This window comes from Cyprinodon tularosa, unplaced genomic scaffold (assembly GCF_016077235.1).
Source record: "Cyprinodon tularosa strain WSP-4 unplaced genomic scaffold, ASM1607723v1 ctg349, whole genome shotgun sequence".
Classification (NCBI taxonomy): Eukaryota; Metazoa; Chordata; class Actinopteri; order Cyprinodontiformes; family Cyprinodontidae; genus Cyprinodon; species Cyprinodon tularosa.
In genome coordinates this window covers 943,857-957,977 of record NW_024039062.1, presented here as the reverse complement: position 1 = coordinate 957,977, position 14,121 = coordinate 943,857, and the positions used below count along the sequence as shown (strand labels likewise).

The following is a 14,121-nucleotide window of genomic DNA, read 5'->3' as shown; positions in this document are numbered from 1 at the left end:
TGAGGGAGGCGGGGGGTTGGGGGGGTGAGATAAGTCAGGCACGGGCAGAACTCACCTAGGGCGAGGCAGAAGAGGAGGAAGGCCTCCTGGGCATGAACCCCCCAGGCTTGGTCCTTCAGGAGAGGAGGCAACAGTTTCACCTCTGCCTCCCGAGCCTTCGCGCTTTGGGGCTCGGTGCAGGAAGAGGAGGAGGAAGAGGAAGGGAGGGAAGAGCAAGAGCTACTTCCAGAGGATGACAGGGAAGATGAGGAGGAAGCTGTGAGAGGGAGCAGCGGAGAAGAAGAGAGCTTTGAGGAAAACCTGAACACCGGGTGGCATGCAGAGAAGATTAAAAAGGGAGAGTGAGGGATTTAAGATCAGAATAAAACCGAGGAGTTAACCATCAACTTTGTTGATGTTACCACAGATGTGTCATCTTAAATAACCTAAAACTGAATGTTAAATAAAGCCATCAAAATAAATATAAAACTTCAGATTGTTTCCAGGGCTCTGATGTCCTCCATTCATGCTGTACATTTTTTTTCCCGTTAACGCAACATAAAGAGACGGAGTGATGAAGGTTAATACACGAGACAATCAGGAACGTCGACTTCACAGGTAAAACAAACAATAAAAATAGCCTCTTTTTTCTTTTAATCTCAGCAGTTCCACTCAGTCCACAGTTCCATACATTCCAGCTTCTCTCCACTGATCAAGACGTCAGATTGCTGTTTTTTTCCTCATCCTCTGACTTGCAGACCATTTGGTGTGGATTACAACACAAGTTGACGCACCACGACTAACCGTACAGAACCACTCTTCCCTGAGAAATCACCATGACGACAAAGCATCAGATAAAATAACAAACAGAAGCAAACGCTGCAAGCGATTTTTTTTTTTCTACGCAGGTGGAATAGAAATAGGATTCCAATTTGGAAAACATCACCTTAGCTTACCAATTTGGTAAATAATGTTTCCAATTTGGAAGATAAGAAATAGCTTTTTCTTGCTGGACTCAGCTGAAAGAAGGTAGAAGCCCTGAATCAGAGCACGTGTCTGATCTAAGCCTGGAGATAGCAACAGTTCGCAAGGTGCTGGACATTTGGCTTGATTGCTAGGCATGGGCCAGTAATCAAAGGACACCATTTAAAAGGGTAACCTTTGCCCCTCCCCCACCTGTTTGTCTTCACCATCAATCTCTCCATCACAGTAAAACCATTTTAAAGAGACAGTATGCAAACTCCACCACTCTGGCCAGTAATATATCAGCTTTTAAATCAACTTATAAAGAGCAGAATGACCAGCATGTTAATATCCTGCATACAACTAAATCTAGTGGTTTATTCAATTTGTGCTCAAATATTTGTATTTAAATCCACATATATTTTATAATCTTAACTTCCAATAGGTTGTAGTATTTAACAGCACTATAAATTAATATTGTTTCACTGTTTTAAACTCAATCAGGTTATACGTTTTAAATCATTGTGCTGAATACTGTAAATCTTATTTGTTCTGGTCATTCTGTCCCCTGCCTGACACAGACAGACGGCACGTTGCCCAGGCATACTTTCAATGCTGAACGAGAGGAAACCAGCACAGGTTCTATCAGTAAGGCTCATCAGCGTCTGCAAACTGGATGGACTGGGAGTCGCAGTCCACGTCGAAAGGTTTCTCCTGGGAGGCGCCGTCGGCTCCAAAGTCATGGGAAGGGACGCGGCCGTTGCTGCACTCCGGTTCAGTCTCATAGCCCGTGTCCCGCAGTGCCTGGAGGTTTTTGGTGGTCTGGCTGCCATTCTGGGTGGGTTGCTCAGTCATGTTAATTTTCTCAGCGGCGGGCGCGTCCATTAAACCCGCCTCACAGGCTCTGTACTCGGACTGATGGGTGCACTTGTTGCTCCCCAGCAGAGTGGCTCGCAGCCTCAGGCACGGAGCTGGGAGGTACTGCATGTAGCAGTTGTACACCATGGCAGCCAAGAAGAGGAGGAAGAACAGGAGAAAGAGGAAGAGGAGGGCCATGCTGTTGTTGTTCTGCAGGTACTCGGCTGCAGGGTCCTGGCTGTCTGAACCGGGAATGACTGAGTTTGGAGGAATGTTCCTGCTCGGCTGTAACCGGATTGTGGGTATGGGCGGCCGGGTTAGTGATGGGTCAGTTTGGGGAGGGGAGGTGAGAAGGACTGTGGATGTGAAGCTGGCTGAAGTTAGTGGCTGTCTCTCTGTCTTAACATTACCTTCAGCTTCATGCACGCTACTAGTCTCCTGGCTGCTGACTGTGGTGGCCACACGCTTTATCTGGGGAGGGGGCCTGGGAGGAAGATCCAAGTTCAACTTGTATCCAGCCAGCAGGCGGCTGAAGTTCTTCCCAGCAGCGGGAGCCCATTCCACAGACCAGCACTCGTAGTAACCCTGATCCTCCGGGGCCACGCTGTAAATGAGGAGCCCGTTTTCGGCAATGAAGTGAAAACGAGAAGCCTCGCTAAGAAGAGAGCCGTTAGATTTCCACATCACATGCGCCAGGTTGGAGTGAATGACACAGGGCAGCTCAGCAGAGCTGCCTGGTTTCACCAACACCTTCTGATAGTCCTCGTGAGACACTGCAGACACTGGAAAGCAAAACAAGAAATAACCAATGTTAAGAGTGACAAAAATATAATGTGGAAAAAAGACAAAAGAATATTTAAAATAAATGAGAATTATTAGCTATCTGATGAGGCAGCTAAGGAATTATCTGGACCTCTAAACATATTTCTATTTAAATCCCCCATTCGTCTTCTGACCAGTAAATACCACACACTGGATAGGAAACCCATGTATCTGCTGTCACACTGTTCTGGTTCACCGAGCGTCTCATCAGGCTAAATGTGAGCTCATGTCTTACCTGTGGGACACTTGTCTGCATCACCATTCAGACTCTGGATCAGCCTCCTGCAACACAGATAACACAACAAGTCAAAACCATTGCCACATGTTAGGATGACACAAAGCAGGTCAAACAGGAAGAATTTCTCTGGAAGTTTCCTTCGGACTGATGAGTGAACAGCTAGTCGGAAAGATAAAAGATAAAAAAGGGAATGCTGCCAATCCGGTTACCTTCGCTGCTCCTTTGGAGCGTCAAGGATCATAACACAGGCAGCTGTGTTGGGGTCCCAGGCGCAGTAGGGGTCTCGGGCCAGGACACATTCACCACAGGAAGGATACTTTCCACAGAACGCTGTTGGCGACTGGACGACGCCAGAGTCTGACCCAGCATACACCGACCGAGTCTAGAAACAATAAGGTTGTTCGTATAATATATGCAGCGAAAGTTTTCAGAATCTTTACCATTTAATGTAGAAATGCATCAACTAAAAATGAGTAATTTGATGTTGTTTGATATTAATTTTAAAAATGGATCATAGTTGGAGATTTTTTTTATATTCATAAATGACAAAGTTAGTTCTTGAATTTTTCTGCTGGTTTTAAAACTTTAAAAAAACGATTTTTAGTAGTCTATCTTTAAGAAGTCAGAAAAAAAGATTTTTTCATTTATTATCATTATCATTCCTGCCTCAAGTGGAGGGGTTCAAGTATCTTTGGGTTCTGTTCACAAGTGAGGGGCGAATGAAGCGGGAGATGGATAGTTGGATCTGTGCGGCTGCTGCACTGGTCTGTCGTGGTGAAGACAGAGCTGAGCAAAAAGGCAACGCTCTCGATTTACCGGTTGGTCAACATTCTTATCCTTATCTATGCTCATGAAATCTGGGTCATGACCAAAGAATGAGATCGTGGTTACAAGCTGCTGAAATAAACTTTCTCTGCAGGGTGGCAGGGCACCATGGATGGCGGCGCTCCAAGGCAGCGGCCAAGACCAGCTCATCTCGACAATTTCACAAAATATGCGCTTAAAACGATACAAACTAGACAACAAACCCGCATCTATGATCGCCAACGCCTCCTGGACCTACGGTCACAAAATGTTTTAAATACTGAAATTGTTTACTGTTTTTTGCTACTGACGGATGTGAACAAGGCAACAGTGGAAAATAATGGAGGAAGAGATGCCTGAGACGGAGAAAGCAAAGCTGCAGAGGTGGGCCAACTGCGAATCTAAAGAGAGATCCCAACAGACCACCACTTCCATCAATCGTTCTCTCCAACGTCCACTCATTGGAAAACAAAATGGATCATCTCCGACTCAAACTCTCTTCAAAAAAGGAGATATGTAATATATATATGCTGCGCCATCATTCTGACGGTGTCTTGGCTGCGTCCAGCAGTACCGGACGATGCTGTTGGCCTGGGGGGACTGATGCTATACCACACCGATAGAAAAAAAAAGCTCTGCATGAATAGAGGCTCCTCTTAGACTGTTCCCAGGCAATCGTCAGCATCTAGGAAGGAAGCACAGTCCTCTGCAGGTGAAAATGAGGAGAGCACTCTAGATGCTTCACGCCCAAATGCTGAAACATGCCCAGCTGGCTCCTCCCGGCCCGCTCCAGCTTCCACATCTTCTCCATTATCCTCTGCCGCTGCTAAACCTGCCGATGGCACCACTGCTGCTTCAACCACATCAGCCTCTTCAACCCAGGGAGCTACCACCCTCACAGCATCCTCATCATCATCCTACCCTGAGCCAGGAGAAGCGACTGCTTCAGGAGCCGGAAGCTCAACAACAACTGATGGGGTGAAGCCCAGGAAACAGTGCCCTATGCTCCAGCATCAGATCCTCTTCCACCAGGGTAAAAATCCCATTTGGATGCTAAGATCCTATCCAGATCCGTCTGACATCACTGCTGCCAAGCAAACATGAATGTTGTGCATTCCATAACTAGATATAGTGACTTAATATCACAGTGGGTTTTTTTTATTGTTTTTTTTTTTTTTTTTAATTGCTGCTGCTTGCCTTGTCAAGGCTGCACTTTGAAGAATGAGATTGTCTAGAGAGCTGTTCTGAACAAAATTTCTTTTTGTGTGTACGAAATGACAAAATAAATACACTATATTGCCAAAAGTATTTGCTCACCCATCCAAATTATTGGAATCAGGTGTTCCAATCACTTCCATGGCCACAGGTGTATAAATTCAAGCACCTAGGCATGCAGACTGTTTTTACAAACATTTGTGAAAGAATGGGTCGCTCTCAGGAGCTCAGTGAATTCCAGCGTGGAACTGTGATAGGATGCCACCTGTGCAACAAATCCAGTCGTGAAATTTCCTTGCTCCTAAATATTCCACAGTCAACTGTCAGCTGTATTATAAGAAAATGGAAGTGTTTGGGAACGACAGCAACTCAGCCACGAAGTGGTAGGCCACGTAAACTGACGGAGCGGGGTCAGCGGATGCTGACGCGCATAGTGCGAAGAGGTCGCTAACTTTCTGCAGAGTCAATCACTACAGACCTCCAAACTTCATGTGGCCTTCAGATTAGCTCAAGAACAGTGCGCAGAGAGCTTCATGGAATGGGTTTCCATGGTCGAGCAGCTGCATCCAAGCCATACATCACCAAGTGCAATGCAAAGCGTCGGATGCGGTGGTGTAAAGCACGCCGCCACTGGACTCTAGAGCAGTGGAGACGCGTTCTCTGGAGTGACGAATCGCGCTTCTCCATCTGGCAATCTGATGGACGGGTCTGGGTTTGGCGGTTGCCAGGAGAACGGTACTTGTCTGACTGCATTGTGCCAAGTGTAAAGTTTGGTGGAGGGGGGATTATGGTGTGAGGTTGTTTTTCAGGAGCTGGGCTTGGCCCCTTAGTTCCAGTGAAAGGAACTCTGAATGCTTCAGCATACCAAGACATTTTGGACAATTCCATGCTCCCAACTTTGTGGGAACAGTTTGGAGCTGGCCCCTTCCTCTTCCAACATGACTGTGCACCAGTGCACAAAGCAAGGTCCATAAAGACATGGATGACAGAGTCTGGTGTGGATGAACTTGACTGGCCTGCACAGAGTCCTGACCTCAACCCGATAGAACACCTTTGGGATGAATTAGAGCGGAGACTGAGAGCCAGGCCTTCTCGTCCAACATCAGTGTGCAACCTCACAAATGCGCTTCTGGAAGAATGGTCAAAAATTCCCATAAACACACTCCTAAACCTTGTGGACAGCCTTCCCAGAAGAGTTGAAGCTGTTCTAGCTGCAAAGGGTGGACCGACGTCATATTGAACCCTATGGATTAGGAACGGGATGTCACTTAAGCTCATATGTGAGTCAAGGCAGGTGAGCAAATACTTTTGGCAATATAGTGTATGTTGATGTCTAAGTCTCTACTAAAACTAATGACAGACCAATCAGCTGAGACTTTAACTAAAACAGTCTGAAAAGTACATTAGATTGTCTGTAACATGGCTGCCATCTTGGCATCATGTGCCATCATCAAAGTTGCACAGAATGAAAAGCAGCTGGCCTTTATACCGTTTTTTTTTTTTTTAGGTAAATATGCTAAACTGCATTTTTCAGCCCTCTGCTATTACACATGACTTAGCTCTTTGTGTTAAAATTTTCCCCTCTCCAAGACTTTCTGGAAGACATATTCTTTTTGTTTTCTTGATAATTTTGGGGGGATTTAGATAAAACAGGAGATGGCTGATCCCAGAAGGATTTTACATCTGCATTTTTTACATAATTTTTAGACGAACTGGAAAAGTGTCTGACCTCAGTGGACAGCAATAAGTTTTTGATGGGCTCAGGGTTCTTCAGAAGCTGGATCTCCTCCACAATATGAACATCTTCCTCAAACACCACAGACTTGTGCAGGACACCCTTATCTAGAAACAAAGATGGAAGAAAAACAGTTGATCTGCCTGCTAACAGTTCATGGGAAAACCTTTCTTTATCAGTTTCTCATATTAGCATAACAGGATTATTAACAAATATTGTTGCAAATGTTAGTCAAATGAAGCTATTTGCATGCAGGATGAAGGCTAATAAGTCCTTACCTGTTCCGCTAAAGATGACATCATAGATGTTCCCATCGAGTGCGTGGACCCTTTCGACTACAAGCTGTGTGTAGTTGACGTCTTTGGTGATGAGCCGAGGTCGGTTGCCAATGGGCAGGACGGGGTCCTCCAGCAGCGGGTGGTCCCGCACAAACTGAAGGGTCTTGTCTGGGAGGTGGAGTGAGCTGCTTATGTTCTGCCGCCGCATTTCATTGTTGATACACTGGTGTTTAAAACAAAAAGACAGGTTTAAGTCAGACAGTTGTCACATCTTTAAGACAGAACCCTGAAAAAACTAATCACTTAATAAACTCCACTCCGTTCTAAACCACAAACTTCAAGGAGATTTTACCATCTAGAACAACATAAACTAAACCATGAAGTGTAAGGCAAAGGATACATACCGCCAGCCAACCCAAGTTATATAGAGAGGAAAAAAAAGACCCGCAAACTATTGTTTTGTCTATTATCCTTCAACCCAGTTAGATGGACTGGATGGCACCCAAGCAGCAGATTTTAAGTCTTAGTCAATTGAATTTTGGTCTTGGCTTTAACTAGGCCATTCCCACACTAATATATTTTATGCTAAATGAATCCACTAGTTGGTGTAGCCAGGTTGTCTTAAATAATCTATCACAGGTCTTCTTCTACGACTGATTTGTATTTAGCTGAACAGCTTTTCTAATGAGGAAAGAAAACCATCACAGAATGATACTGCCACTACCTTGCTTCACAATGGAGAAGTCCTTGGGCTTTATTTTCTACCTCACTGCATTTTGCAAATATTTTGGAGCCTGAATGCAAAAGGTTGCATTGAATTTTATTGAGGGGTATCAGAATTAATCCAAAAGCACACCACACTTTTCAGACCCACCCCTCAACAAGGAAAACATTCACATAAGTGGTTTTCCTACAATTGAGCAATATGCGATACTTTTTGTAACTGTAGCACATAAAAAAAATAGAAAGTTTATGGTTTTATGGATAAAATGTAAAACTATTGAATGGATGTTAATACTTTTTCAAGGCTCAGTGTTGAGTATTTCCAGAAGAAATTATTTCCAAGCTCTGGTTTGTGAAAATAAGGCTGGCAGAGAGTTGAAAGGCACTTACTGCACCAGGACGGGGGGTGGGGGGGATGCCGTTATACCGCACCCACTTCGTGTGGGACTGCTCCACTGTGGCCTTCTGCATGTACTTCCCTTTAGAGAAGACTTCCTCCACAGCTGTCATGTTATAGGCACACACCGCAGACAACCCCACATTTCCCCTATTGCAGTGAAGGTACAGATGTGTTAATACAGTTAGACGACACAAAAAAACAGAAGAATGAGGCTTCTATGTAACTCTGATATGTTCATCGATCATTTCGTAGCTTTAAGTTGTAAAATATCACTGACCACTGAGAAGTGAAAACGCCATAGAAGATTGTATCCCTCCAGTCTTTCCCCTTCAGAATAAAAACATCATGGACCACATTGAAGACAAAGTTGAGCTCAGGCATAGAGCAGACCAGTTTGGCTTTCAGAAAGGAGGTCCATTTCTTCTGCAGAGTGCGCTGCCCGCCAAGGTCACCCTGGAAGAGCAGATTATAAACTTTAGACCACAAAAATAAAGAAACAGAAGTTAACTTTAAGATCTTAAAGCAGGTTAATGGTCTCTGAATCCACTTTTTTCCCTCTATAAGCTCATATAATCGTTATGTTTTATTTATTGGTGCTTGGAAACACACTCATCATTGTCAAATATTATTTTGCAGAATCACAGTTTAGCTTAAAAATACTATTAAGATATCGAATGAAAAACAAACATTTGGAAGAAACCGAGTATATTTTCTTCAGTATGAATCAAGAAAAATATCTTCAACAAAACACCTCTGAGAAAGCAGCCCATTTTTATCAGTGCAATAAGCTTTCACAAGAAAGAAAGAGGTTCAACCAAAAATTCAAATTTTTTAAAACGAGACCTTTACATTTTTAATTTAAAAAAAAAAGCACCAAGTACTTTATCTCCTTGATTTATTAGACTCTTGGAATGTATGTCTCTTTAACCAAGTCTTCATTCTTAACTAAATGTTTCTTGCTAGATTGTTGTCTAACAAATGTTCCTCTATAGCAGGCTGGAAGTCAAAAAAAAAAACGTTAGATCTAAAGAAAACAGAAGAAAAATTTAAAGGTTGTTGAAAACCTGCAAACAACAACATGGAGATCACAGAGGCATCCTGCAGGTATGAGCAGATGGTGAACAGACCTTACAGACGCGAGCCACCCTGGGGATGAGCAGCTTGCCAAAGAACTCGTACTCCACCGACACCTCAGTGAAAAAGTAGTAGATCTTATCGTCCTCTCCGTCTCCTTTTTGCTTCGTGGCTCTGATCACATCTGCAAAGACGAAGCTAGGCTCTGCAATGAGCAGAGACAGACAGACATTGGTAACATACTGAGAAGTTCAGACCCTTTTCTTCATCTATGTACAAAACAATTTTACACAAATATCCTGAAATAATATGAATAGGCGTTAGCGGATGGTGACATTTTAAGGATGATTATGTCTGAATAAAAAATGAGAAGCTGCCAGTTGCATGATCTGTACACTGTTCCTTATTTACGGGTCAGGAAAAAGGAACATTTCTAAGGAAGAACTTAAATTAGTCACATCATGTTATAAAACCCCAAAGAGTCACAGTCAGCTAGCTTATTGTGGTAAAACACCTGTGGAATATAGTCCAAACTCACCGTTGAGCCATGAGGTGGAGTACTCCGTCCTGAGCAGGGAATGGGGTGGTGAGTATCTGGAGATAATCGGTTCGCTGCCTAAAAAGTTGTAAGCTGTCCCCGAGTATAGCTCTCCATCTGATGGGAGCGTGGAGAAAAAAGCCAAGTGAGATTTTCCTCTCCATAACTAGAGATTACTACAGATTATCATCCAGCCTAATGCAGAGCTCTTTGTGAAATGAGCCGAAGCTGGACTTCGACTCACCGACCATGACGGTTGTGAAGCTCTGTGACGGGTCGAATGAGCACTTCCCTCGGCCATCCTCAGGTCGACCCTCCATTGAGAAGTCAGCCAGATTCTGACAGACAGAAGGTCATACTAGTTAGAGAGTCCATGCATGTGTGTATTTGTGCAGCATGCTATTCGGTTAAGGTAAATGGAGCATTAACCTACCAAGTAATCACACTGAGGCTGGAAGGCGTGTGTGCCACACACATAAAGCCGCTCGTCATCCACTATTTGGAGCACTCGGATGTAGTTTAGGCAGTCCCTCTGAAATAAAGCAGCACAGCTTAAGTCTAAGCTAGAAACGTACATCAGCAACAAAAAGAAATAAAAAGTGCATTTATTATGTAGCAAACCTCTTTTGATTTTCCTTTCAGTGTGCACATGTCCATGGGACGTTTTGCAACTTTCCACTGAACCTTCAAAATCAAAAACAAAAACTCAGATCTTCATAGGCGTCTTCTTAGCTCTGACACTCATATTACTCCTATTCTTTTACCTTCTGGTTCCTGATGGTCACATCCCTTTTATCGAGCTCAAAGATGGCTTCCCTTGCTCCCACATACAGAGCGTCCCTTTCCTCACTGAGTAGCAGCGTAGAGTAGTTAAAAACATCAGGCTCCCAAAACTCCAGGAGATCCAAATCTGAGGAGAATTTTATGACATTTTGTTCAGATCTTAATTTCAGTGGTTCTCTGCAAACACAGAGACACAATATATAAAGCTCAGTGAAGTGCAGGAGACTTGGCTGTGATTTGATTTGTTCCACAGAGGAGCAATTCACCATAGAAAAAGACATTTTAATGTGAAACTGATTCTAAGCTATACGTCGAAGGTCAGGCATTTCAAGGCAAAACAGAAATAGCCTTGCAGAAGCATTCAGGCCTCTATAACTTCTCCAAATTATGACCACAAATGTCAAAAAAAATTGTTTCTACGTTATGTGACAGACCAACAGACTGCCACTTGTTAGATTTTAAGGGGAATGAAAAGGATACAACATTTTAAAACGCTTTGATGGTTTAAAATCTGAAAACTGTTGCATGCATATATAATCGGACCCTTTTGAAAAGAAAAGGAAAAGAAAAAAAAATCCTAACTACTTCTAGAAAGCACCTAATAAACACAGTTAATCTTTAAGCAGGTTATTATTGTAAAAGAAGCTGAAGCAGGGGTGGGTTTTAACAACATATCAAGCTTTGATAATTTCTCTTACATTTCGCCTTCATCTAAAAATGTCACAAATGCAAAGATATGATTGGCTGAATGTCAGTAACAAGTAGCATCAGAGAAAAACCTAAAATTCACAGAGCAACTCGGGTACATAACAATTTAAGCAAAATTACTACGCAGTTCCTCCTTATCTAAAATAAACTTGGAACTTTAAAAACACCAGTTAATTTATCAACTATATCATGTTTGATATAAATTAATTAAATAACTTAATGAAAAAGTATCAGCAAACGACACTATTTTGGTGTCAGTAAGTCCAGACACCAAACTGATGCGTATTTATATAGATGTGAATATGCTTAATTTTTATAATAAAGAAACAATAAGGCAAACTAGATGTTATTATGACATTTATGCATAAAGTGTACTATGCAAATAAAATTAAATAAGAGACATAATATTCCAGAAAAAACAGTGAGAGCCAGATCAACAATAGAATGGCATGTGTGATTACAAAGGGCCTAGTCAAAGTATGCACATAAAGCCAATTAATAATCTTAATCTGAACGTGACAGTTTCTGATCACAGAAGCTCTCTCTAAGCTGGAGCTGTTTAACAAAGAAACATGTCACACTCCTGATGTGTAAAGAGGTTGGATACAAAACCCAGCATGATTGAGGCAGTTTTCTATTGTGAATATATTTCTAAATAAATATACATAACAGCCTTTTCAGATTTATTCTAATAAATATAAGGAGATCCAAGGAGGAGCTCAAGTATGGAGGCATTTTTATCTCTTATATTAAGTCTTTTAAAAAAGTAACATTAAAGGAAGCCTAATCACTCATTATTCTGCATCCAAGGCTGAAGTTAGTTAGTTTTTTACATCTCCTAACATTATTCATAATACACTTTGCTGCCATAACTCCCCCTTCAGAGACACATTCATTATATACTGTAGTAACTTTTGCCACTTCAAACATATCTGAATGGTCCGTTGTGTTGGGTGTAATGCATGTGTGTTCATAAAGGACTGTGACAGTGGTAAGAGGCTTCAGTTTGCAGATGCAGGTCGTGAGATAAATACCCTCAGCAGATTGAAACTGCAGATGGGTGACAGTAAGAAGAGTTTAAAGGTGAGCAGCTCTCACTGTTCTCACACAGAGACAGAGTTACTTCAACTATTTCTGTAATCAGCAATGAGAGCTTCCTCTTCAGAGAATTTTGCACCTAGTTTAAGACGGGGACAGGTTTCTCCTGATAAAAGTAAGCAACAGGTGAAAGTAAGTGTTCTATTGTGAACATGAGACTCACAGCTGAAAGAGTCTGACATCTAAAGACCGTGTGAACGCTCTGTTCCTCCAACACTGCCAGCAGAGCAACTGAACTTTATATCAGCGTCTCGAGTTTCTTGTTTTGAGTTTACGTAAAGATATCCACTCATAGTGATGAACATTAACTCTTATAGTTTTTACAGAAAGGGAAATTGGATGTGTGACACATTTCTAGAGGTAAAAAGGTTAAAATCCATAACATTTTCACTTCAGTATTTCTTTAGTAATTGTTTTACTGTCCTTAGGTACAAGTTTCCATTTACTGAATTTATGAAAGAGCTAAATCTGCTGTTTTTATCCAGAGTTGTGATAGTGGAAGGCTTTACCTTGGCGATTCCAGGAAGTTCTTGGAATGCTGTGAGGTCCCTGGGTTGAAACCTCCAACAGGAGCCCCAGAAAAACTCCAAGCACTCCGAATCCCATGTTGGACTCTGAAAGCTTTGGAATGGTGAAGTTTACCCTGCAGGAACACACAAATAAACAGCCCTATTAAAACCAGAACCAGGATCTAAAGTTCTTTAAACGGGGTGATGTTATCAGAGCTAGCACAACTTCTCTAAAACACAAAGATCCAGCCTCTTTCTGTAAAAAAAAAAAAAATTAAAATAAGAGAACACTGAATAATGAACTTCTGCAGTAAAAAGGATGTTGGTGAAGCAAAACCAAAGCATTCAAACCAAAAGATGAATACAATTAGATCAGCAGACACACAGCAACAGTTGATAGGTCAGTTTCTTCTATAGTACAGTAGGCCATACATGTTCTCTATCATGCAAACAAACCTAAAAGGAGGATTTGCTACTTTTTTAACACAAATATAGGTATAATTTAGGGCTGAGGGGCTCCTGGTGATTTATGCTCCATTTCAAACTGCTCATTTTTTACCACCTGCAAGCAAAATGTTTCATTCTCAGTTTGAAAACAGATTAAAAGTATTTTTCCAAGTTTGTTCATTTAGCTCCACAGAAATGTTATATGAAAGGCCAATTGATTCAGATGCTTAGGGTAGGAGACAGATCTCAAAGTTGTATGATGCTGGTCCTAAAGGACTGGAGTTTAAGAACCCTGGTTTAGGAGAAAGTCAAATGTATTAAAACTTGGATATTTTTTACTCTGTGGAAATGTAAAGAGATAACGACAGATCAAAAGCTGTGCCATGTTAACATTTTTAAAATTACAACAGAAATCCATCATGTCATCGTTTCCAGGATCTTCCCGGGACCCTTCGCCCTCCCCTTTGGTGCCCCCTGAAACCATGAGTATCAGGAAATGACACACACCCAATTAGTAATAAAATTCAGTTAATTCATCCATTGTTTGTCCTTCCACCTTACAGTCATGAAACTCCACCTGTTACTGCTCTGAGGATGTAGGAAACTAGATCTGCTTGCCTCTGGTGATAACGACAATAACTTACGCCACGACAAACTTGCTGATAGTCAACCATTATTACACACTGGTGTCTTTTTCAGTTTGTCATTTCATGAGTCACTGTGACCCATTTGTCCTCTGCCTTCCCCTTAAGAAGAATGTGATGAAAACCTTTTCCCCCATTCATGCAGATACTCATCTTATCTACATTATTCTTATTTGACTTTTGTTTTATAAAACTATTTATAAATCATGGCTTTTATCAGCTTTACATAAGTCATTCTACAGAAAGGCTAAAATATACAGCAGAATTAATAATTATCAATATTACAATTATCTTCTTGCCTTGGT

At 41.9% G+C, this 14,121-nt stretch overlaps 1 protein-coding gene and 1 long non-coding RNA gene across 7 annotated transcripts in view; one reads left to right on the top strand and one right to left on the bottom strand.

Annotated features, from left to right (window-relative positions):
- Window positions 1–14,121, bottom strand: part of sema4d (sema domain, immunoglobulin domain (Ig), transmembrane domain (TM) and short cytoplasmic domain, (semaphorin) 4D) — a 53,043-nt gene that overhangs the window by 3,642 nt on the left and 35,280 nt on the right. For 4 of the 6 annotated variants that reach the window (XM_038294960.1, XM_038294958.1, XM_038294959.1 and 1 more), the window contains 14 exons: window positions 12,726–12,859; window positions 10,392–10,537; window positions 10,249–10,311; window positions 10,061–10,159; window positions 9,872–9,965; window positions 9,628–9,744; window positions 9,143–9,294; window positions 8,293–8,468; window positions 8,006–8,162; window positions 6,893–7,115; window positions 6,609–6,721; window positions 3,070–3,242; window positions 2,858–2,904; window positions 115–2,582 (listed from right to left, as the gene is read on the bottom strand). In XM_038294960.1, coding sequence (XP_038150888.1) covers window positions 1,588–2,582; window positions 2,858–2,904; window positions 3,070–3,242; window positions 6,609–6,721; window positions 6,893–7,115; window positions 8,006–8,162; window positions 8,293–8,468; window positions 9,143–9,294; window positions 9,628–9,744; window positions 9,872–9,965; window positions 10,061–10,159; window positions 10,249–10,311; window positions 10,392–10,537; window positions 12,726–12,822 — 2,652 coding nt within the window. In that variant the 5' untranslated portion in view covers window positions 12,823–12,859 and the 3' untranslated portion in view covers window positions 115–1,587. Of the gene's footprint in view, window positions 1–55; window positions 2,583–2,857; window positions 2,905–3,069; window positions 3,243–6,608; window positions 6,722–6,892; window positions 7,116–8,005; window positions 8,163–8,292; window positions 8,469–9,142; window positions 9,295–9,627; window positions 9,745–9,871; window positions 9,966–10,060; window positions 10,160–10,248; window positions 10,312–10,391; window positions 10,538–12,725; window positions 12,860–14,121 lie in introns of those variants that run through there. The other 2 variants (XR_005281643.1, XM_038294962.1) reach the window with 1 other exon arrangement.
- LOC119789831 lies at window positions 3,012–4,895 on the top strand. The gene is made up of 3 exons (XR_005281644.1): window positions 3,012–3,256; window positions 3,570–3,678; window positions 3,780–4,895. It is a non-coding gene; the product is annotated as an uncharacterized LOC119789831 (long non-coding RNA).